Source organism: Oryctolagus cuniculus, chromosome 15 (assembly GCF_051225735.1).
Source record: "Oryctolagus cuniculus isolate XC-2025 breed Fujian yellow rabbit chromosome 15, ASM5122573v1, whole genome shotgun sequence".
NCBI classification, from domain to species: Eukaryota; Metazoa; Chordata; class Mammalia; order Lagomorpha; family Leporidae; genus Oryctolagus; species Oryctolagus cuniculus.
The window spans coordinates 52171432-52196519 of NC_142881.1; the positions used below are offsets into that span (position 1 = coordinate 52171432).

The 25088-nt window shown below is 41.8% G+C and overlaps 1 protein-coding gene across 50 annotated transcripts in view; it reads right to left on the reverse strand.

The window, feature by feature from the left end:
- The window catches only part of ANK3 (ankyrin 3), a 712348-nt gene that overhangs the window by 46851 nt on the left and 640409 nt on the right, over positions 1–25088 (reverse strand). For 41 of the 50 annotated variants that reach the window (XM_089314922.1, XM_089314920.1, XM_089314917.1 and 38 more), the window contains 7 exons: positions 23197–23351; positions 7080–7291; positions 5528–5735; positions 4092–4188; positions 3515–3743; positions 2750–2875; positions 1272–1394 (listed from right to left, as the gene is read on the reverse strand). In XM_089314922.1, coding sequence (XP_089171048.1) covers positions 1272–1394; positions 2750–2875; positions 3515–3743; positions 4092–4188; positions 5528–5735; positions 7080–7291; positions 23197–23351 — 1150 coding nt within the window. Of the gene's footprint in view, positions 1–819; positions 847–1271; positions 1395–2749; positions 2876–3514; positions 3744–4091; positions 4189–5527; positions 5736–7079; positions 7292–23196; positions 23352–25088 lie in introns of all 50 variants that reach the window. The other 9 variants (XM_089314884.1, XM_089314883.1, XM_089314882.1 and 6 more) reach the window with 1 other exon arrangement.

Below are 25088 nucleotides of genomic sequence, written 5' to 3' on the forward strand. Positions count from 1 at the left end.
TGAACAGTCACGTTGCCCCAAATCCATCCATACTGAAAACACACAGATCACAAAGTACACTCACTCCATGTGAGTACATTCAGGGAAAAAAGGCACATAAAGTTTATTATTCCAATCACTACTGTGATCCCTGTATGTTAATAAGCATAAGGTACAAGCAAAGAGCTTAACAACAGGTTAATGATTTTATCAGCAGTAATGTTACTGCATCCTAAGGCTGCTGATTCTAATATGATTGATGCGTGGGCTTTAAAAAGCCATTGAGCAATGTTAGGAGATGATTTAGAAGGAGAAATTCTCTCAAAATTCAAATAAACAACTGTACTCTTTAAAAATGGCCAAGATACATATCTTTAGCTAGCTTATCCAATATTTATCAACAGCCAGGGAACAAATGTTTTGTATTATATAACACAAAATTGCTTTGTATTAATAAAATTTCTTATATTAACCATGATCTTGGTTTAAAGGTTGTAGCACAGTAGATAGCAATAGATAGTAAAATGTGCACTTGAAATTTAAAAAAAAGTCTGTTGATATGTCAATCTAGCATATTTAAAAATATTAAGAACTTTATTGGTTCTTTTTAAATCATAAATTGGATTATAATTTTAGGCGTATTCTGAAGTACTCTTGCATGTGAAGGAAGAGTGAACCATTTTTTTAAAAAAAATTCATATCCTTTTACTTCACTTAAGCTAACACCTGCAAAAATACAATTTACACAGTTCCCACACTTCAGCCCTCTGCAACTTCTTTCATATAGATTCAATTTCTAGTCTGTCTCTGATAGAATAAAAGCAGAAGTGTTCATATTACCTCATCATCTTGATCTGACTCTGTCTCCTTTTGGTTCCAAGATGCATTGTAGAGACAAGGAATATTATAATGGACAGCAGGGAAAAGAATATCAGGATATGAAAAGGACTGAGTAGGGAGCACAAAATGCAAGCTGATTTAGAAAGCAAAGCAAATCAAAAGAAGCAACAAAAAAATATTAAGAACTGTACATCCATGGCAAACTAATGTGTGACATTATTTGAAAGCATAAAAATCTATGATCTACCAGCAGAAGCAATAAACAGAGGACTCCATCATACAAACTATAAGGATTTGACACCACAGTAACAAGACTTAGTCCATCTACACGAGGAGACTAATAAAACTTGAGTCTCAAAATTGTGGTACAAAGCGTTGCTTAATTGCATACCAAGGGCCCACTTCTTCAAGACTAGGGAAAGAAACTAAAACGAGCCAGGATTAAAAGATACCTTTTTATGTGCTGGCAGAGTGATATTTAAGTTGCAAACAGCTGTTTGGGGCAGTCCTTTTGTTGTCTTTGGTTCCTTCAGAAAAGACAGACGGCCACAGGGCTCTTGGCTGGTGTCTCTAATCTAGAAGAATTTAGGTAGTGACAATTAGGATTCTGTCTATGTGAGAGTTAATGTGCTTGCTTTAATGAAGCCCACTTAGAGGCAGGAAAGGTAGAGGGAAAAGAATTACTTGTCAGCCAGGGGAGTCACATTTGAATTTGGTAAGATTTAGATACCCACTTGCTAGCCTAAACACAGGATTGTTGGATCTGCTTGTCTTAACCTGCCAATTCATAGACCACTCAAACACATTTTCTTGTTGCCTAATAATTTCTTTTTCTCAAAGCTTCAGGTTTTGCAACAGCAACAAAACAATAAAAAAAATCAATCATTGTATCTCCTGTTCTCTGAGGAAGACTGTCTCCCCAGAATGTCCCTGGATGCCATCAGAAATGGAAATGAAACTGGACTATTGAATTTGGATTTCACCCATCAAATATTTGATTACTGAGCATTAACCAGGTGAGATACATATTACTATTCTAGATTGACTTTGCAAACATTTGCTTAAGTATTAAACATTTTAAAAGGCAAAGATGGTTTTTATTAATTATAAAGCTTAACTGGTACGCCAGCGCCGTGGCTCAGTAGGCTAATCCTCTGCCTTGCGGCGCCCGCACACCGGGTTCTAGTCCCGGTCGGGGTGCCGGATTCTGTCCCGGCTGCCCCTCTTCCAGCCCAGCTCTCTGCTGTGGCCCAGGAGTGCAGTGGAGGATGGCCCCTGCACCCGCATGGGAGACCAGGAAAAGCACCTGGCTCCTGGCTTCGGATCAGCGCGGTGCGCCGGCCGCAGCGCACCGGCTGCGGCAGCCATTGGAGGGTGAACCAACGGCAAAGGAAGACCTTTCTCTCTGTCTCTCTCTCTCACTTTCCACTCTGCCTGTCAAGAAAAAAAAAAAAAAAGCTTAACTGGTGCTATATTATTTCTTTCTTTTTTTATATGACAGCATGTTCACGTACTCTCCCCTATTTGCTGATTCACTCTGCAAATATCCACAAATGGTGGGGGATGGGCTTGGCCCAAAGCAGCTAGCCAACAGCTCAAAGCAGGTCTCCCCCATGTGTGGCAGGAACTCAATCCAGGTTTTCCACTTGAACCACCACAAGCTCCCTCCCAGGGTCTGCAATGACCGGAAGCTGGAGTCAGGGGCCAGAACTGGGAATTGAACGCAGGCACTCAGATATGGGAAATGGGTGGGTATCTCAACTGGGAATCAATCTCAAGCACTTTGATGCATAACATGGGCATGTTAACTGCTAGACTAAATGTCCATTCCTTTCATGGGCTATTTCAAACTAAATCATCAAAAGTTTTTGTTTTTGTTCTCTAAGAGTGTTTAAAAATTTCAGACTTTCTTTTAGTAAAGATGATTTACCTTGATGGAAAATGGCAGTCTATTTTCTTTGAAAGCATAAAAGTTAAAAACAAGTTGTTGTCCTCCTTTGGTAAGTGGGGCCAGATTTCCATAACAATCAACATAAATAGGTTTTCCTTCTAGAACCTTTTGGAGTACAAGAAACACATTATTTCATGTTAATTTCAGTTTGAAGAGTTTTTGAGATTTCAAGTCACACAAGTCAAAAGAGTGACATGTTTGTTCCATTTCTCTTTATTAGGAACTACTTCTATGTTGCTATTGGCCATTGCAAATTCAATAGTTATGATTAGAAACCCTGTCATGGACATGCACAAAACATAACTTTGTGTTCATTTCTATCCTAACAACATTAAACATGCTTGATAAAGTGCCTGACATCAATCACTCATTTATGTTCACTTCAAAATCATTTTTTTTGACTCTTAGATACTCATGTGGTCACTGCTTAAAAAGAAGAAGTCATAATAATGGGTATTGACATTGACAATAAAAATGAGAAAACTCAAGTATTGACAGGGAGGTAGAATCCATGTCTTGTATTCATTAGTACCACATTACTGCATTTTAACCAGCTAAGATAACTCCAAAACATACTTAATATGCTTTTTATTAAATATATTTAATCGCAGATTGCATCTATATTGAATCTATCTAAAATCAATAATATATTTGATACTGTTAGTGACTACTATTATGGCTCAACATTAAATCCTGTATCTAGGGGAATGTAATTAGGTGAACTTGCTTTTGTGAACAAGGTACCTCAATATCTTTGCTTCTTGCGACTTCCTCAAAGTTTTCTTGCTGCTCCAAAGTTTTATCCACTTTGTCATCTGTCATGCAGAAACATCGCAGGGAGGATTCCACAGGATCATTCATTTTGGCAAAAACAACAAACTTGGCCATATATGGGACACATATTAATTCTCTGTATAGCTGCGTGGCTAGCCCAACAGTTTCTAGAACTTGGTGGCAGTCTGCAAGCCAAAATCTGAGAAAAGCAAAATAAAAACAAAACTGAAGCATGAAAATGAAGTGATATAAAAGCCAATCTTAACAAAGGACTCACACTTTTAAAAAATCAGAGGATGTATATAAGGGAAACTAAGCCAAATTATTAACAGCTAGTTCATTTAGAAAGCAAATGCGTTTACTCTATCAGCCTCAGAAATTATTTAGCATTTGAAAATAATTTTGCTAAGCAAACACTAATGATTTTTTTCTCTTCTTCCCCATGAAATTGAAAAAATATATTGCTCTTGAACACAACAAATTTTATTTTCCAAAAAAGCTATAAAATTCGATTGTTTAGTGCTTTTGGAACTCTTTATTTCCATACCTGGCTGAAACATTGGTTGTAAAAGAGACACAATCCTTTATAAAGGTCAAAGGAGTCGTGCCTGTGATGTCTTCCCACTGAGCCGGCGAGGTGCCCCCTGCGAGAAGAGCAGCACATGTTATGGAGATGCCCTGCTGACATGTACGTCATTATCCACAGCCAATCACTGGCAGAGCTTCAACACTGTCAAGTTCATGGCTTGCACCAAAGAGAGCTTTCCTCTCTACTCTCTTTTTGTACTTTTACCATCTTCTTCTTATCTCCTTATAAGATACTATTAATTCCTTAAAATATTACTTGGCTGTTTGTATAATAATTAATTGCTAAAACAGCCACAGTTTATAAATATTTTATCAGTGAAAAGATGTGTTGTTACAGATAGATAATGAATCTGTGATTAAAAAAAAAAAAAAAAAAACCTAAAGACTATGAAGTTAAGCAGATCATTTTGTACCTGGTTAAATCCATTCAACTTTCTAGGGTAAAAAGGGAAGATCAGCTATTAAAACTACTGCTCAGAAAAATAATTATAATTAATAATCTTGGACTTGCAATAAAAAACCAGAATAAAATAACCAAATGATGAATTGAGCACTAGATTCCTGGTGTTTAACACAAACTCTTGTTCTCCCAAACCCCCCCCCCCCTTTTTTTTTTGACAGGCAGAGTGGACAGTGAGAGAGAGAGACAGAGAGAAAGGTCTTCCTTTTGCTGTTGGTTCACCCTCCAATGGCCACCGCGGCCGGCGCGCTGTGGCCAGCGCACTGTGCTGATCCGATGTCAGGAGCCAGGTGCTTCCTTCTGGTCTCCCATGGGGTGCAGGGCCCAAGCACTTGGGCCATCCTCCACTGCACTCCTGGGCCACAGCAGAGAGCTGGCCTGGAAGAGGGGCAACCGGGACAGAATCCGGCGCCCCAACCGGGACTAGAACCCGGTGTGCCGGCGCCGCAAGGTGGAGGATTAGCCTAGTGAGCCACGGCGCCGGCTCCAAACCCTTTAAATGCAATTTATTGGGTTACACCAGAGAAGAAAGCAGGTGAAACATGTATTCAACACGTCCTGACTCCTAGTGCTTTGTGTGATCTACATTTTTCTGCAAACCCATCCAATTTTTGGGTAATCTACAGGGTCATGGTAGGTTGACTACCTCTGTCTCAATCACTGAGAAATGACCTTGATGCTTCAATATATTCAAGAATACCTCAATAATCCCAAGAGGGCTCTATTACCAATGCTAATATTAACAGCAGGAAAGAAGGTATCGCTAGCTGTTAAATGAGTCTTGAAACCAGCATCTTAGAGAAATGAGTTCAAGGATAACAAAAATGAAGTGATGGACAAGTGAGACATCTTATTCTATATTTTCTACTCCTCATGTTGGCATGGATTTGCACCAGTGCAAATCAATAGGAAACACAACGACAACTGAACCAAACCTGTGATGCTACAGAGAAGACGCAGGTTGGGCGTGGTATCCCCCTTGTATCCATTGGATACACCTTCTCCTGATGGTGGGGGCACCGGAATGGTCATTGTGATTGGTTTATGGAATTTTCTTCTTCTTGGTTCCACGGTCACAATTGGGCTGAATGTTGCTTTGTTTCCCAGGATCTTTTTCACAATTTCATCTGGAACAGGCTGAGCCTACAGACAGAGAAAGGACCTTAAATTAAGTGAAAGTGGATTTTTTTTTCATCAGATGTTGGTTTTTTAAGGGAGGAGGTAAAAAAAAAAAATTACAATCCAAACAACTATGCTTTTCTTCTTTCTTCTTTCACACTATTCCAGAAAGTCATGAAAAACAGAAGAACCCAACACTGTGGCAGGACCCCCAATAGAACACAGACAGCAGACAGCAGTGGCTTGCATGAAAGAAAAGGAGCCCAATTCAAGGCAGGGACTCTTCTTAGTCTAATGCAGAGTAAGGGACAACAAAAGAAAAAGTGTGTGCAGTGCATGAGGGTGCTTCAAAAAGTTCATGGAAAAGTGAAACCGAAAGATTGTTTTGGCATAAAAAAAAAATTCTGGAATGCAGGCAAAAGACATGGATTTTTTTTGGTTTCCTAAGATACTTTCTACGAACTTTTTGAAGACCCTCTCATTCTAATCCTAGGCGGGGCCTCTGGTACCATCTCACCCAGTCAATCTGTACTCCTGTAAAAACCAAGGCTTTCAGAGGAGAGGGGAGGGAAGAAAGATATTCCAGACGTGCAAGGATTTCCTTTCTAGTCTATCAAGCCAAAGCTCTTCGTCGGTAAAATAATTCACCGTGGGAGACAGGTGTCAGGAACCTCATCCCTCTGACGTGTGAGGTGGTCTCCAGCTTCAGCGACTGAGTAAAGACCTCCCAGAACGTAAGAGTGCTCAGCTGAAATAAACCCTTGCAACTCCCTTGGGCAGGTGAGTCCAGCCTCCCCCAAAGAGCGTGAGCTTTCAGTGAAAATATTAACTATGACATGAATTAACAGTGCGCGGCGAGTAGTTTTCAGCTCATTTCCCTTACTCCATAAGGAAAAGCAGCACTAGCGAAGGTCTCACCGAAATGAATAAACATAAGACAGCTCCTTCTGGCCAAGATCTCCAGTCGGCTTTTCAAACTAAAACAAGTTCCAGCAGGTTTGGATGGAACCCAGCCTGTCTGATTTACTCAAATCAAACAAAACACTAAAGCTTGCAAGTTTCACTGTAACTGATTTTTATGACGTGACAGGTCATAAACCAAGTGTTGCTATGTTGGCCCATGTATGAAGGCCCCTAACCTATGGTTGACAAACCGTCTTTTATCAGAAACCAGAAACATGTACCTTACTGAACAGGCCACTAAGCAAATCTTATACGCGATGCTCTTCAGTTGAATTAGGTTAACGAATCTCAAAACAGCCGCGTTACAAATAGCAGTGAGGCGGAGCTGTGATGACAGCTTCCAGGAGAAAACACGGTCACGTGCTCTCTGCACGTAGCAAGGACATCTGGCTTTGGGAACGTTACCTGGAGGCCCACTCGGATTCTTTTGGTTAGAGCGCCCTCTGGGAATGACGCCTGGACCAGGGGCACAGTGGTGCTGCTCAGAATTCCCCCTTCAGGGCCAATCTGGTTGCTTTCCTGCTTAATCCGTGAAACCACTGCAAAATACTGGGGGAAATCCTTAGTGATAATCCTGCAGATCCGCTTCTTCCCCAACTCTTCCGGGCTATCGAGTTCTGAAAACAAGAAAGAAAAGAATGAAGAAGCCAGGAGAGTAAGCACATCCTCAAAATACCTAGAGACGAAGCCAAAGGATCCTTGCCACAGGCAAGATTATTCATACCCAATAGCCGACACAGAGCAACTACAGGGACCAAAGGAGGGTACTTTAAAAACAATTGTGTGGAAAAACAGAACTGAAAGGTAAATTTATCTCAGTGTAAAAAATTTTGAAATTCATGCATAGTTTTTATCATCATATGCATTTTCCATGAACATTCTAAATACTTCCCATACAGCAGTAAGTTCAAGTTTTGCAAAAGCATTGTAGCATTGGGGCTGGCACCAAGGCGCAGTAGGTTAATCCTCTGCCTGCAGTGCTGGCATTCCATATGGAATGCTAGTTCTAGTCCCGGCAGCTCCTCTTCCAGTCCAGCTCTCTGCTATGGCCTGGGATAGCAGTAGAAGATGGTCCAAGTCCTTGGGCCCTGCACCCATGTGGGAGACCAGGAAGAAGCTCCTGGCTCCTGGCTTTGGATCCGCACAGCTCCAGCCGATGTGGCCATTTGGGGAGTGAACCATCAGATGGAGGACCTCTCTCTCTGTGTCTCTACCTCTCACTGTCTGTAGCTCTACCTCTGAAATAAATAAAAATCTTAAAAAAAAAAAAAAAAAAAAGCACTGTAGGTGTAAGGGTAAACTCCTCCTCCTCAAACAAGGAAACTTTATTCTGTGATTGTTTCTAATGATCTGTGCTCAAATCATGCAAAGCAGGAACAAATCTCAAAAAATTCAGGCCTCACAAGAAAGTGGATAAGAAGCAAACCACTTTCCAATGGTTTTAACTTATCCTAATGATTAGTATCTTCACAGCCTGCCCGCCGATAGTTCTCGCATATGGACCATAGTCCATGCACAAATGGACATTTCTTCCTTTTTGTTCTTACCCAAACCTGCCTCATGCTCCGTAGTGCTGACTCTAGAAGAGGATGCAGTGACACCCTATCCTTCCGTCCAACAGCTTTGACTCACATGTCTGCATCCGCCACCTCCAATGGTCCAGGTCCCATTGACTCTGTTCAAGAAGTGACGTGCTCTCCTGCCACTCTGCGGGTCTGCCCTTTTTTAGCTGGGTCTCTGGGGTCACCTCCTGTCTCCCGGCCAACCACCTCCCTGCACTCCAATTTATGCCTGCTAGAAGAATTTTCTTTAAATACCCAAGTTTTATGCAGGATTCTGCCTGGCTAACTAGAATAAATGATCTAAACATTTTATGAAGCAACAAATGGTTGAGACTGGCCCAGGGTATTTTGGAAAAGCAGGTTTGTAAGGGAGAATCTCTTACATGATACTAAAATGTACCTAAGAGTATCATAAGAAAACAGTTACACACAGAGAAATGTAAGAATAAAAGAATTATATATAAAAGTCGACAAACTGATTAGAGGGAGGAGAACGGAGAATGAAGAAAGAGTCAAGTTTATAGGTATACATACGTGCACATATGTACAGACATATGAGGAAAATTCAAGGGCACATGTAAAATGAGTGGACATTTGGCCTCGCAGTCAAGACGCCACCTGGGATACCTCGATCCCGTATCAGAATGCCTGGGCTGAGTCACAGTTCGGCTCTGATTCTGGTTTCCTGCTAATGTATACCCTGGGAAGCATGAGTCCCTTCCACCCACATGGGAGACGGAAACTGGGTTCTGGGCTCCTGGCTTCAGTGTAGCTTAGCCCTGGCTGTTGCAGGCATTTGGGAGTTACACAGCAGATGGAAGACCTCTATCTTTCTCTCGGCTTTTCAAATAATCTATAAATAACAACACAAAATTCCCCCACCTTGCATGGTTATGGACAGTCAATGTGCATTTTAACAGGTATTTTGAAGATAAACCTCAACTTGACTAATTCCAAGGAGATTCCAAGCACTACTACTACTTGCAGTGGGCAGGTAGAATTTTTAGGGGCCCCCATGCACCTTTCTGTAAATAGAATGTCACACATCGCCTTCTAGAATCCTCAGATTCCCAGGCCTCTACATAATGAAATGGATAAAGAGTACCTTCCCTGGTTCCCTATAACTAGGTTGTATTTTGTTTACTTGTGTACTTAAGACATGTGTGACATTTTTCCTGAAGATAAAAGTCAGTCAATAGGAATGTAAAAAGAATAAGAAAATATTTCTTAAATATTGTTTGTCAAGTGGCATATCCTTTCAAGAGTGGAAGCTGAAGGCCAGGATGTTAAATTCTAGGATATTACCTAAATAAAAAATAAGTGATGTAGACAGCAGGTAGGAGTGAGGATATGCAAGAGGAAGGGGTGAGAACCAGTTAGCAACATTCACTCCAGAATCCTTATAACCTGAAATTCTATCCCATGATTTTACTAACCATTATCAGGACTGAGGTTAATTGAGTTGTGGTATGTTTACACTATGGGATATCATTCAGCATTTTTTAACGTTATAATATTTTTCAATGATTATTTCTAAATCCATCCATTCCATTATGCTTTATACACAGATTTTATTCTTCTTCAAGTTCTAGTGAAATGACTCTTTAAGATTTTATTTATTTACTTGAAAGTCAGAGTTACAGAGAGGCAGAAGCAGAGAGAGCGAGAGCGAGAGATGACTCCCGTCCGCTGGTTCACTTCCCAAATTGGCCACAATGGCTGGAGCTGTGCCAATCCAAAGCCAGGAGCCAGGAGCCTCCTTGGGTTCTCCCACATGGGTACAGGGGCCCAAGTCCTTGGGCCATCTTCTACTGCTTTCCCAGGCCACAGCAGAGAGCTGGATCAGAAGTGGACCAGCAGGGACTTGAACCAGTGCCCATATGGGATGCTAATACTGCAGGCAGCAGCTTTACCTGCTACACCACAGTGCTGGCCCCTCATTCAGTATTGAAAAGAATGAGATAAGAGTATATGGAGGGTCTGCCGCTGTGGCATAGAAGGTAAAGGCGGCACCTGCAGTGCTGGCATCCTATATGGGTGCCAGTTCAAGTCTCGGCTGCTCCACTTCTGATCCAGATCCCTGCTGCTGTGTCTGGGAAGGCAGTGGAGCATGACCCAAGTGCTTTGGCCCCTACACCCTCATGGGAGACCTGGCTCCTGGCTCCTGGCTTTGGATCTGCCCAGCTTCAGCCATTGTGGTCTTTTGAGGAATGAACCAGCAGATGGAAGACCTCTCTCTCTTTCTTGCCTTCCCTTTCTCTCTCTGGGGCTCTTTCAAATTAATAAATAAATCTTTGAAGAAAAAAGAGTATACATAGCTCTGAAACATATTAAATGAAAAAGGCCAAGAAAAATATATGATCTCTTAATGAATAAATCACATCTCTATATTTCTATTAAAATTCATATAATTCATGTAAAACATGGTAATATAATTATATGCATTATAATGTATGTATATGCATGAATTATTACATGCATAATAATCATACTAACACTAGTATTAAACAGTAAATATATAAGCAGTAAAATATAATATAACAAATTCAACTCATGCAATTTTATCGCTTGTTTTCAGAAAAGGAAATGGAAACAACAATGAAATGATCTTAGCTAAATGTTTGAAAACAGGTAACTAAAGACCTCACTGGCTGCAGAAGGCTTGAAGTGGGAATGAGGGAGGGCTCTCATTAGCTATTATTACATTCTGACTTACGACCACATTACCTGGCATCGTGGGTATATTCCGACAAAGCTTTTGATTTTAAGGAAATTATCTGTTTGTATTTAAAAAAATAGGGGCTTTTCATAAAATATGAAGTAATCATTATTAAGTAACATTAAATGATGTTTTTAGAGAATGGCCTGGCACATAAACAGGTGCTCAATTTACATTGACTGAACAAAGAAATCTACTGGAATTAATGAGCCTTAGAGACTTTTCATACCAAGCAACCATATAATTATCTAAATCTTGCTTTAAAATATATATATTAGTGATTTATGATTATTTGTTTTAATAGTTTCATATTTATAAAAATTACATTGATACAAGTGCCTCGCATTTTCCTATTTTTTAATTCACAATGAAGCTTATTGTGTCTGTATTTATAATGCAAATTACTATTCAGTTAATGAATGCTTTACATGAATTTGAAACCTATAAGGGGAGAGGCAGGTACTTGGACTAGTGGTCGAGACAGCTTTTCTGCTATCAGAGAATCTTGGCTCAACATCTGGCTCTGGCTCCTGACTCCAGCTTCCTGCTAGTGGGGACCCTGCAAGGCAGCAGTGATGGCTTAACTGCTTGGACTGTTGCAGCCCATAGAGTAAACCTGGACTGAATTCCCAGCTCTGGGCTTCACTTGGCCCAGCCTTAGCTATTGCAGGGATTTGGGGACTGAAGAGAATGGGAGCTTTCTTTCTTTTGAAAATATATTTATTTATTTGACAGAGTTACAGAGAGAGGGAGAGAGAGGGAAGGAGAGTGAGCAAGCGAGAGAGCACTCTTCTATCTGCTGGTTTACTTCCCAGATGGCTCCACTGGCTAGGGCTGGGACAGGTCAGTCAGGAGGCCAGAACTTCTTCCAGGTCTTCCACGTGGGTGGCAGAGGCCCAAGCACTTGGGCCATCTTCCACTGCCTTTCCCAGGCTATTAGCAGGGAACTGGATCAGAAGTGAAGCAGCCGGGACTCAAACTGGTGCCCAGATGGAAGGTGTGTGTTGCAGGAGGCGGTTTTACTTGCTATGCCACAATACTTGCTCCAAGAATGGGAGCTTTCTATGTTTGTCTCTCTTCCTCTCAAATAAATAATTTAATAATATTTTCTTTAAAAAAAAAAGATAATATAAAATTGCCCTAAAGGTCTGTGTTGCGAACTTAGTAAGGCTATCAGAGTAGCTTTCCAGAAACGGCAATAAACTAATAATGTAAAAGTGAGCCATGACTTTTCAGCAGTGAACTGGTAAGTGTTCAGATTTTCAGATGGTCTACCATGGGGCTGGCGCTGTGGCGTTAGCAGGTAAAGCCACTGCTGCGGCGCCAGCATCCCATACGGGCGCCGGATCGTGTCCCAGCTGCTCTACTTTCAATCCAGCTCTCTGCTATGGCCTGGGGAAGTAGAAGATGGCCGAAGTCCTTGGGCCCCGGCACCTGTGTGGGAGACCCAGAAGAAGCTCTTGGCTCGTGGCTTTGGATCAGCACAGCTCTAGCCGTTGCGGCCACTTGGGGAGAGAACCAGCGGATGGAAGACCTCCCTCCCTTTCTCTCTCTCTCCCTCTCCTTTCTTTGTGTAACCCTGATTTTCAAATATATAAATAAATAAATCTTAAAAAAAAAAAGATGGTCTACCACTTAGGTCAGAGGAGCAGGAATGTCTGACCAAGAATCTTCATCCTGCTCCCATCCTTTACACAGAGAAAAACCAAAAACAGTATTCGACAGCACAAATGGGTTGCTGTAGCTGCCAGTGCCAGGTGCCCCCATCCCGCCCCAGCCAGATCCTGGGAAACACCAATTTAAATTCCAGGCTTCTCTGTAACTCTGCTTTTCAAATAAATAAATCTTTTTGTAAAAAAAAAAAAAAAAAAAAAAAAAAAAAAAAAAAAAAAAACTTAAATTTGAATTGCTATCATTTCAACAGTATTCAATTTTTAAGAAAAAATTCCCCCAACTACAGAAAATTAAATAACATATAAACTGGAAGAAATGAAAGAGCTAAAAAGTAAATCCACACAAGTATTAATTCGACTCTAGCTACAGGATTTGTGTATTAACACAGCACTTGCAATATAGTCAGTGCAATAATTTACAAAATTAGACTTTTGCCTCTTTAGAACTACAATGCATCTCCATCTGAAGCTCCATCTGAGTATGTAGCTTTTATATATTGTAAGAGTAAAAACCCCAAATGACCCCTGTCCTCCTATTCAACTCTAGCATCTCCTTTCAGCTATGTGGGTTATGTGCTTCACATGGTGAGCACCCGGGGTATGGACTGTTACTCAGACTGCATACGTCACTAAGTGCTAAAGATGCAGAATGCCTAGGAACAATGGCATGCCTGCTTGTTGTCTCCTCTAGTGTTAACAATCCATGCTATACTTCTGACAATTACGGAATTTAAAGTGATTTTTAGAAAACTAATTTTAAACTTTTTTTTAGAAAACTTCTAACCATTATATGCTTAGGAGGTGTAAAAAGTCAGGGAGACATGTGATGGTCTTTTTGAACTTGACCATCAGATTACTTCTGCTTCTGTGCAGAACCACCATGGCTTGCTCTGCAGCCTTCCCGGCTCTCTGGACCTCCTCTCTGCACTGTATTGTGGCCTCCCTTCTTGCAGAAAGCTACATCCTTACTTGGCTGTGGGTCACTGGATTCTTGAGGAGAAGCGTCCCCCACCATGAGACACAAACCAAGATTCAAGTCATTCATCCCTCTGGTCATTCTGCAAGCTGTGGTTAAGTGACAACTCTGTGCCAAGAGCTGTTCTACACACTGGACACAAGGCTGCCAACCTGTCAGACAGTCCCTGCCCCCAGAGACCTTAGCAGGGAGGACAAGTCACAGGAAGATGACCAAGTTCTAAGTTCATTGTTATGGCGGAAGATAGCCAGGGTCAGGGATGTATTTATCAGGTGCATCCAAATTTAGTATGGGGTCTAGGGAAGACTTCCTAGAGGAAGAGAAGGAGGGGAGAGTATGCCTGGCTTTTTTTTTTTTTTTTAATTTGCCAGAGTTAGACAGTGAGAGAGATAGACAGAGAGAAAGGTTTTCCTTCCATTGATTCACCCCCTAAATGGCCACGAGAGCTGGAGCTATGCCGATCCAAAGCCAGGAGCCAGGTGCTTCCTCCTGGTTTCCCATGCGGGTGCAGGGACCCAATCACTTGGGCCACCCAACACTGCCCTCCCGGGCCACAGCAGAGAGCTGGACTGGAAGAGGAGCAACCAGGACTAGAACCCGGCTCTCATATGGGATGCCGGCGCCGCTGGCAGAGGATTAATCAAGTGAGCCATGGCACTGGCCCCGAGGATGCCTGGCTTTGTAGGAATAATCATTTTTCAAGACCACAGGTTAAGAGGCTTGTATTCTTTGTGTCTGCTTCTCCATGTTTTTCCCAAAAGAGTATTCTTCCACATTTGCTTACTTCCCTCACTAGGTCACTTTCTTCTTCTTTGTTTAAATCATTACTACTATATCCAATGAAATACAACCAATTAATACAAATCCATCTTCAAAATACAGGATTATATATAATGTCTTTAAAGCAGAACACACAAAAAAATCAGTAATCCAGCAGGTGCAGCACGGAGGGTGACCAATCCCATGGACTAAGCACTGCTGGACTGGCACACCCACTTCTCTGGTCACCCTGACTCTGAAGGTGGCAGAGGCCAACACTCAGTCTCTCAGACCTGCCTGATCACCCTCAGAGGGCAGAAAGCCTCACTGTGTGTGATCCATGGAGGCAGGGCGTCTGTTGGTGTCATCCTGACCCACTAATGTTTCATAAAGATACACAATCGCTGGAAAATCAATACAAACAGACCCACGGCAAATCTGGCATTATTAATGAACGCTCATTCCCTTTGGTCCAATTTCCATTTCTCAACAAATTGGTTAGAGACTGTTCTGGGGCTGTTTCCTTTTGCTCATTGTTCAAGTCATTTTTAAATGCCAGTTTCATGGCAATAGACAGAAACTCAGTATCCTGGTATGATTTAATCAATTGTTTTTCCCCCTCTCCAACCACAATTGCTGATTCGGCTAAGTTCAATTTTTGCTTCTTCCTTTGGAAGTCTTCAAATCTGTTACTGGACTTCCCCAACAGATGGCGCTGTGTACAGTATAAAGCCACTTAAAGTCACTTCGCCCTGTTCAACTGCTTGCGCAATGACTTGACGCTTTCAGGGTATTATTTGTCTCATGCCTGAAATTAACGAGTGCGTTAAATCAAAAGTGGACCAAAGTGGCAATTTCTAACCAAGAAGATGGTTTCTACTACTTGTTGATATAGCTAGACAATAAATTTTAAAAATTTTGTTATATAACGAGTATCAATTTTCCTGTCTCACTTCAATGTAATATAAAATGGTATAACTATTCAAACTAAAACTTATCACCTCAAAAGTTTTATTTTGTTTTTATCACCTGGAACGCCGACAACAAGTAAGAAGATATTTTCTTGCCCTTGTAAAAATTATATGAGGGAACTTTCAACATTGTGTTCTAATACAGCAATCAGGATTTTAAAATAAGAGCACAATTCGTATGTCCTCAAAGCCCTCTGTGAGATACTTCAGTAGCAACAATTTTTATTTTTAAAATCTGGTATGTAAATAAACTATACACTCTTCCCAGAGCGGCACTGTCTAACAGAAATACAATGGAACACAATATTTAATTTTATGCTTTCTTATAGCCACCCTTAAAAATAAAAATGAACAAGTGAAATTCATTCTAACTATCTTTCATTTGGCCCAACATATCCAAAATCCTTCCTCCGTAATGTGCAACCAATGTGAAATTATCAATGAGATACGTGGAGGAGGGCAACAGTCTTCATAGTATCTGGCATAGTCTATGCTACGCTTGATCTTAGCCAAAAGGCGGAGAAGCGATCTGGCATATTCTATGTTAGCAGCACATTTCTGTTTGTTAAGCCCCATTTCAAGTGCTCAATAGCCACATGTGGCTAGTGGCTACTGAGGTGGACAGCGCAGGACTGGAATGTTTCTTGAGCTCTTTAAGTCAAGGACCTCTAAGCACTAAGGAAGGAGGATTCTTCCGCTAGCAAACGTCGCCCAGTCCACCACAACCACTCAAACCTAACTCTGAAGCATTCCTTGGGGTCTGGTTTGGGAGGCACAGTTTTATTTATTTATTTATTTTGACAGGCAGAGTTAGACAGTGAGAGAGAGAAAGAGAGAAAGGTCTTCCTTGCGTTGGTTCACCCCCTAAACGGCTGCTACGGCCAGTGCACTGCGCCGATCCGAAGCCAGGAGCCAGGTGCTTCCTCCTGGTCTCCCATGGGGTGCAGGGCCCAAGCACTTGGGCCATCCTCCACTGCCTTCCCGGGCCACAGCAGAGAGCTGGACTGGAAGAGGAGCAACCGGAACAGAACCGGCACCCCAACCGGGACTAGAACCAGGGGTGCCAGCACCACAGGCGGAGGATTAGCCTAGTGAGCTGTGGGGCCTGCCGGGAGGCACAATTTTAAACAAGTGTAATTTACCTTTGTGAGTTTAATTAAAGTAAGGTTTTCATTCAACTTACAAAGCGGATTCAATCCGGTGCCTTAGAAAGCTGAGTCAGGCACAGAGGATGCCTGTTTTCTGTCCCGCAGTGCCTTTTTCTCTGCTGAGAAAACACGAATTGACAAGGAGTAGACCGAAACCTATGTCTGCTGCCCGCGAGGAAATTGCTCCTGCCATTTGGCACTGCAGGAGTAACCACAGGTTCTCCGCGCCCACAACAGCGGACCCCCGCGTCACTCAAACCCTTCCTGCAGCAGAGCTTCGTGAACACACCTGCGGCATTAGCACTGTTGCTTTTGTCCGCCCGGGTTGCTAGGGAAACAAATAATGCTTCATTCCTCTTTCTTTTTCAGCTTCAGATTTTCCTGAATACATAATATACAAGAACTGAGAGGGTGCCTTGATTAGCAATGGGGAGTTGAAATACCAGCTAACATTTATGTGAAATTTCTCTTCTACACCAAGTACTTTCAGAGCCATTCTTCATTTAGGGAAGAATGCCACATGGAGGCAAGGGAGTACTGTAGAAAGACACCCAGGTATGGAGTCAGAAGTCCAGATTTTGGAGGTTTAGATTGACTTAGTATTTCCTGGCCGAGTGGTAATTGTGATACAGTGTGTGTTTAGGGGCTGGTGTTGTGGTGTAATGGGCAAAGCCACTGCCTGTGACACTGGCATCCCATATGGGTGCCAGTCTGAGTCCTCACTGCTCCACTTCCGATCCATCTCCCTGCTAAAATATCTTTGAAAGCAGCGGGGGACGGCTGAAGTCCTTGGGGCCCTACACCCACGTGTGAGACCTGGATGAAGCTCCTGACTCCTGGCTTCAGCCTGGCCCAGTCCTAGCCATTGTAGCCATTTGGGGAGTGAATCAGCAAATGGAAGATTCTCATTCATATTCATATTCTCTCTCTCTCTCTCTCTCTCTCTCTCTCTCTCTCTCTCTCCCCCTTCTCCCCCATTTCTCCTTCTTTCTCTGTAACTCTGGCTTTCAAATAAACAATCAACCTTTAAAAAGAAATGTGTGTCTAGCCCCTATGGTATCTTTGTGCAACTTGTAAAAGGTTGTGCAGGTACATGGCTTGGCAAGTAAACACTAGCTTTGAGGAAATTGGGGAAAAACAAGTACTCCTTTGAGCTGCAGGCCAGTGGCAGGGCAGATGACTTTGGCAAGTGGGAGAAACAGAATTTCAGCCCCTAGCTGCTGTGCTGCAGGACTTAGCAAGGCAGCTGTGACCATGACTATGCACGGAGTGGTCCCAGCATTGGCAGTGTGCCAAGAATGCTACCTGTTTTAGCTCCTCTAAACCCTGCTAGGCCACATTAGGCGCACTCACTTTAGAGATTTCAACTAAGATCAGAGAGATCGAGTGCTTGATACGGGTCACCTAAACTAGTAAGTGTGGAACCAGAATGGGAATTCTTGTCTCTGTGACTTTCAGAGATCATGGTCCCAACCACTACAATGAGCAAACTATCCTTCTACTTGAACCTGTCTTTCCTTGGAGTTATGCTAAGAATTACATTTGGTTATGTATATGGAAAGGCTTTGTACATGTTACAACACTACAGAACCACAATCTGATCTTCATAATTGTGTTAATAAAAGTCAGCCATCAAACTATCAGCTGAAATGCTTTTTAAATACTTAAGTATTGAGATTTTCAGATAAAGGTGTATAACAAGACTGGTTATTAGCATGCAGATTGGTTGTAAAGTAGCACACACATTTCACTTACAGAGAATGGAGCTAAAAAATGAGACGTGTATAATTAGACATTTTCAAGGGTCATTTGCCATAGATGACAGATAAAGCTAAATTGTTGTGATAAATTAAATAAAATAATGGCAGAATGACTTACTTCTAAGGAGTTATTTTTAAAAAGTTTAAAGTCAGGCAGGCGCCACGGCTCACTAGGTTAATCCTCCACCTAGTGGCGCCAGCACACCGGGTTCTAGTCCCGGTCGGGGAGCCGGATTCTGTCCCGGTTGCCCCTCTTCCAGGCCAGCTCTCTGCTGTGGCCAGGGAGTGCAGTGGAGGATGGCCCAAGTCCTTGGGCCCTGCACCCCATGGGAGACCAGGAGAAGCACCTGGCTCCTGCCTTCAGGTCAGCACGGTGCGCCGGCTGCAGCGCGCCGGCCGCGGCGGCCATTGGAGGGTGAACCAACAGCAAAGGAAGACCTTTCTCTCTGTCTCTCTCTCTCACTGTCCACTCTGCCTGTCAAAAAAAAAAAAAAAAAAAAAAAAAGGTTTAAAGTCCTCTGCTTTAATTAGTATTTATTTATTTTCTTTTAATTTGAAAGGCGGAGACAGATAGAGGTATCTTCTATGCACTGGTTCACTCCCCAAATAGCATGAACTGTGCCAGGCCAAAACAAGGAGCACAAAACACAATCCAGGTGTCCCATCCAGGTGACAGGGTCCCAACTACTCGAGCCATTACCTGCTGCCTCCCAGAGTCCACATTAGCAGGAATCTGGAATCAGAAGTGAGCGGAGACTTGAACCCAGACAATCCAATATGGGATGCGGGCACCCCCAGCAGAGTCTTTACTAAGCCAAATGCCTTCTGCTCTAAGGAAACTCTGAAGGAGCCTGTCACTGGTAAACTGCATGCTATTTGTATTTTGTTAGCTAACATTTACCCAGAAGCCAAAACTAAAGAGGGGGCCAGGGTGGAGCAGACAGAAGAACATATAAAACATGCAACATCCTGCGCAGAGCTCAGACTTCCCTCCCCATCACACACTGGACTGGTTGCACCTTCAAGGAAACAGACAGGCAGGCTGTCAGCAAAGATAGACTGATATTTTTTCCAGCTGTCTCTTTTAGGGGGCAATATTCTGATGAGAAAGAAGTATCCTAGGAGATAGGAGAACAGCAGCAGGCAGTGGTTCCTTCCTCATTCTTACTTAAAAGCTTAATGCCTAAAGAAAATCACTGTGCCTTGAAAATTTAGTCCTCATTCTTGCTTTAGTGACTTCCAGTCTTGACCTGTAAGTATTCACACTTCCTTTAAATTACCAAAAGTAAAAATTTTAAAATGTAGCAGAGAAACTGTCTACCACTTCCAAGACAAGACATAGATTCAAGGGGGAAGAATTCCATCATCATTTCTTTAAAATGCCTGATAGACGCTCTGAGTGTGGCAGTGTCTAGTGCATCAGTGACAGAAGCAAAACTAATTCCTTCCTGAAAACTGGTTTATTGAAAACAAAGTACAAACATTTCAGCACAAAATCAAGGAAGTCTTGTCTATAAATAAATCTATAAAAAACAGTATCTCTGTCTGATCACACATATTATCATGTACACTCAAAAATGAAGGAAGACCCTTTAAAGTATGAAGGGTTTTTGCTGAAACTGCACTGTGCAGGGGGTAAGCACGGGCCAGATGTGGATATTTAAAAACTGACAAAATTGAAAATTATATTCCTCAGTTGTACTGGTCATGTTTCAAGTGCTTAAGTGCCACATATGACTAGAGATAACTATACTGGACACCTCAGACATAAAACATTCCTATCTTTGTAAAGTTCTACTGGGTAGCCATGTCTTAGATTATTCAATTTTTCCCCCAGAATACTCTTAATTTCTCTGAACTTTTCTCAAATGTTACATTTTAATTTTATTCCCCTGGAAATTAACTTTTTAAACATGTTTGTCTATTTTCATCTACTTGAAAGGCAGAGCAAGAGAGAGCGAGAGGGAGCACTTCCATTTGTTGGTCCACTCCTCAAAGCTGCAACAGCCAGGGCTGGGCCAGGCCAAAACCAGGAGCCAGGAACTCCCTGGGTCTCTCACAGGGGTGGTCGGGACCCAAGCCCCTGAGCCATCATTTACTGCCTCTCGGGGTGCATTAGCAGTAGGCTGGTTGAGAAGCGGAACTGGGACTCCAGCCCAGGTACTCTGATATGGAATGTGGGTACAGGAAGCAGTGGCCTAACTCGCACTAGCTGTCTCCTAGACGTGAACTCAAATGAAGGCTGGGGCAGAAGAAACAGACTGAGGCTCCCTCCAGATAGCTCTGCATTGTGCTGAGGTTCATCATCACCCAGCATTAGGTGAGTTCCTACGCTGCCACCTGCCACCGGAAATTCAAAGGGGATGATGATGTGCACCTTACACTCAAGGAGCTGCTAACTAGTCACTACAACAAAAGCATCCTTAGATGGTAGATGCTGCATTGTAAGGATCAGTAATCTACTTCATCATTTAATAGATATTGGATCCATGGAGATATTTCTATTCTTCGTTTGCCTTAAAACACTGAGAAAAAGCTATCAGCTATGGGAATTTTATTTCTCCTTCTCCTACTCTTCACTTTTTTTTTTTTTTAAGATTTTTTATTTATTTATTTGACAGGTAGAGTTACAGACAGAGAGAGAGAGAGACAAAAAGAAAGGTCTTCCTTCCATTGGTTCACCCCCAAAATGGCCGCCACGGCCAGTGCCATGCTGATCCGAAGCCAGGAGCTTCTTCCTGGTCTCCCATGCGGGTGCAGGGGCCCAAGCACTTGGGCCATCCTCCACTCCCCTCCCAGGCCACAGCAGAGAGCTGGATCGGAAGAGGAGCAACTGGGACTAGAACCCGGCACCCATATGGGATGCTGGCGCTGCAGGTGGAGGACTAACCAAGTGAGCCACGGCGCGGGGCCCCTCACTTTTTATACTGAATTATCTATATTCCTTTAGAATTTTCACAAATGCTAATTCATTTTGTTCTCTTAGGATATGTTCATTTTATAAAAACAAAAAAGGTTTACTTTTTTATTTGAATGGAGAGTTACAGAGAGAGAGGGAGAGGCAGTGTGCAAGAGAGAGAGAGATCTTCCATCTGCTGGTTCACTCCTCAAATGATTGCAATGGCCAGGTCTGCGCTGGGATGAAGGCAGGAATCAGAAGCTTCATCTGGGTCTCCCAAGTAGGTGGCAGGGGCCCAGGTGCCAGGGTCATCTGCTACTTTCCCAGGTGCGTTAGCCAGGAGCTGGATGGGAAGTAGAGCAGCTGGGACTTGAACTGGTGCCCATATGGGACACTAGTGTCATAGGCGGTGACTTAACTGCTAGGCCACAACACTGGCCCCAGGATATATCCTTTATAAAACTTTTTGATGGTAGTTTTTTGTTATTGTTGTTGTTAAGTTCCTTATAACAGAATGACCATGTTTTAAAATGAGCAAATATAATACAAATTAGGAATTTTAATTGCTGGGGCCTGTGTTACGCCACAATGGGTTCAGCTTCTGCCTGTGATGCCAGCATCCCAAATGGACACCAGTTCATGTCCCGGCTGCTCTACTTTTGATATGATGCCTATATGGGATACCCATGCTGCGGGAGGTGGCTAAACCCACTGAGCCACAATGCCAGCCTGAAAGTACCTTTTTTTGAAGTCTCCTTGTATGCCAGTCCTACTAGGTCAAACAGCAACATTTATGAAACACAAAAGACTTCATAAAACCATGTAGCTTAGCTTTCAAAAAAAGAATTGTAACCCAAGAGAGATTAAGAATTCATGAAAGATACTGAAATAATCTGGGAGAAAAAGAGTTGAAAGAACCTGGAAATAATAGCTCCAAAAATATAATGTGAATATATTTTCTTTATACTTTGTAAGCTTTCCATTATCATTTCACTTTCTCCTTACTCATTTTTTAAAAAGATGTATTTATTTGAAAGGTAGAGTTACAGTGAGGAAGAGATGAAGGAAGGAAGAGAGAGAGAGAGAGAGAGAGAGAGAGAGAGACCGACCCATCTTCCATCCATTGTCTCATCCCCAAATGGCCACAATAGCCAGTGCTGGGCCAGGCTGAAGCCAGGAGCCAGGGGCTTCATCTGGGTCTCCCTTATGAGTGCAGGGGCCAGAGTACCTGGGCCATCTTCTGCTGCTTTTCCAGGTGCATCAGCAGGGAGCAAGATTGGAAATAGAGCAGCAAGGAGGACTCTAAAAGATGCTTGTATGGAATGCCCTGTTGGTGGCAGCTTAACCCACTGTGCTACAATGCTGGCCCTGGCCTTACCTGTTTTTGACTTGCAGAATTCTTGGGTTTTGGAAAGACATATATTTGATTAAAGACTGAATCATCACAATATTTGTAGACTGCTATTGTGGGTGGGGTTAAAGTTAGATTGAATGGGAGTTCACACCTTAGGTATAGAAAACAGCAATAAATGCTGAGAAATCTCTGTCCTAGCTTGAAACTTGAAAAAAAAAAAAAAAAAAAAAAAAAAAAGATTGTAGTCATTTTTTCGACTTACACTTGCAAACAAATACTGAGGCCGGCGCCGTGGCTCACTAGGCTAATCCTCCACCTGCGGTGCCGGCACACCGGGTTCTAGTCCTGGTCGGGGAGCCGGATTCTGTTCCGGTTGCCCCTCTTCCAGGCCAGCTCTCTGCTGTGGCCAGGGAGTGCAGTGGAGGATGGCCCAGGTGCTTGGGCCCTGCACCCCATTGGAGACCAGGAAAAGCACCTGGCTCCTGGCTCCTGCCATCGGATCAGCGCGGTGCACCGGCTGCAGCGCGCCGGCCACGGCAGCCATTGGAGGGTGAACCAACGGCAAAGGAAGACCTTTCTCTCTGTCTCTCTCTCTCACTGTCCACTCTGCCTGTCAAAAAACAAAACAAAACAAAACAAAACAAAACAAAAAAAACAAAAAACAAAAAACAAATACTGAATCAAGGAGCCATGGCTATTACCTTCATCCATGCCATTAAGCAGTTCAGTTAAATCTTCATTTTTACTGTCAAATTGATGCTCCTTCCATGTTTCACCATTTTCACTTCGAAGAACTATGAGTTCTCGCTCTTTTCCTCTCATGGACCCAAAGTGAGGGATTTCCACTATGACAGGGCTGGAAAAAAATCCACATTATTTTGGTATCAAATTAAATATATTTATAACATCACAGCTTTAAACTTATTCTATTAACAGTAACCATTTGAAAATCAGAGGTGCCACTAAGGTTGGGAATGATTTCAAAGCTGCAGAATCATTTGCTAATTAAATAATAAAATATTAGAAGCCTGGTAACATGCCGTCATTCATTCATTCACAATTATTGAAGGCCTATTATGTTAGGCATTGGACTTAATGGGGAAAATAGCACAAATAAATAGGAATTTTAAATCAAGGAATTAAAAGTTATTAAAATAGGCCATTAGAAAGTTGGTCCATTTTTTAAAAAACACAGTAAATATACTGTACAAAAATGCTAATGTTTTAAAAGGACACAGTCATTTCTTTAAAAAAGAAAAGTCTATAAATGTCTTAATTTGGAAAATTATTGCTACTTTTTCCCCTTCACAAGAAAACAGTTGGTTTATCAATCTACTCCCTCCAACAGTCAGTTTCTACGACTTGTCTGGCCTGTATGGTTCACACAATTTCTATGATTTCCAATTTGTGAACAGGCAGTGGGCAACTTAGTTTCCTGGCTCTAAGGTAACCTGAATAGAATATTTAAACTTTCTGAAAAAATCACTCCTTGGCTTGAAATGATCATGTAATCACATATTTTTGACAGTGTCCTTTTGAAAAGGAATATAACAGAATGGCTGCAAATTGAAGAAAGCCAATCAAGCCAGGAGAATCATTTTTTTTAAATTTTAAAATAGGATAAGTACTGAAAAAGATGAATGGAAGTAAGCAGACCACAATCACACACAGTTTATGTAGTTGGATTGTGCAGCTTTATTTTGTGACATTTAAGTAGACAGTATCATTATTCTCCTACAGAGGTTGTATGTAACCTCACTTCTTAGTCTGTGCATTTATGTGCATGTAATAAATAGAAGATATAGGCTTGAGTAGGTAAGAACATAAAAAGGGATAGTCGTTTGATCAAGTAACATAAATAAAACATATGCATAATAGATTAATGATGAAGGCATTCACTTAAATTGGAGATAATAAATATGATAATTTTACTTTTGGCACAGTAATTATCAACTACTTCAAATTAGAGATTTCAATTTTTATTATATCTTTATTAGGTAAAAACAAAATAAACAAGTCCTAATGATGTTAAAAGTTTCAAGAGTTAAGAAATTTACCATTATTTTTATCTACCCCTGATAATCAGAAATCAAATTTTATTTACTTTTTCTTTGTGCAAAAGATACAATCTTTGCAGGTTAATGTGTCAGATACTGTCTCTGTAAATACTTAAAGAATGTGGCATTGTGTATGACATTCAACCATACTGGAGGGAAGATATGAACAAAGTCTTTGACCAAGGTGAAAGCCAGGCATTAACTTTTCATAACCAGTTCCTTCATGCAGACTGACAAGGCAAGTACACAAACCAGACAGACAAGCGAACAAACAACACATACCAACATATTTCAGCTTCAACAAAACAAAACAAAATGATTTAATAACTTCAAAGCAATAGTCTCAGCTACCTAATAAATTTTTTAGTAATTTAACATCTTGATATTCCCAACTCTTCAAAATCAGTTTAGTTACAGATGACTTTTTCCTCTCAAAGTCCATAAAATTGTATAGTAGGCAAAAGTACTTTTTGTGAAGATCTAATTCCACACAAATATACATATATATATATATTTATACACATACAAATATATCA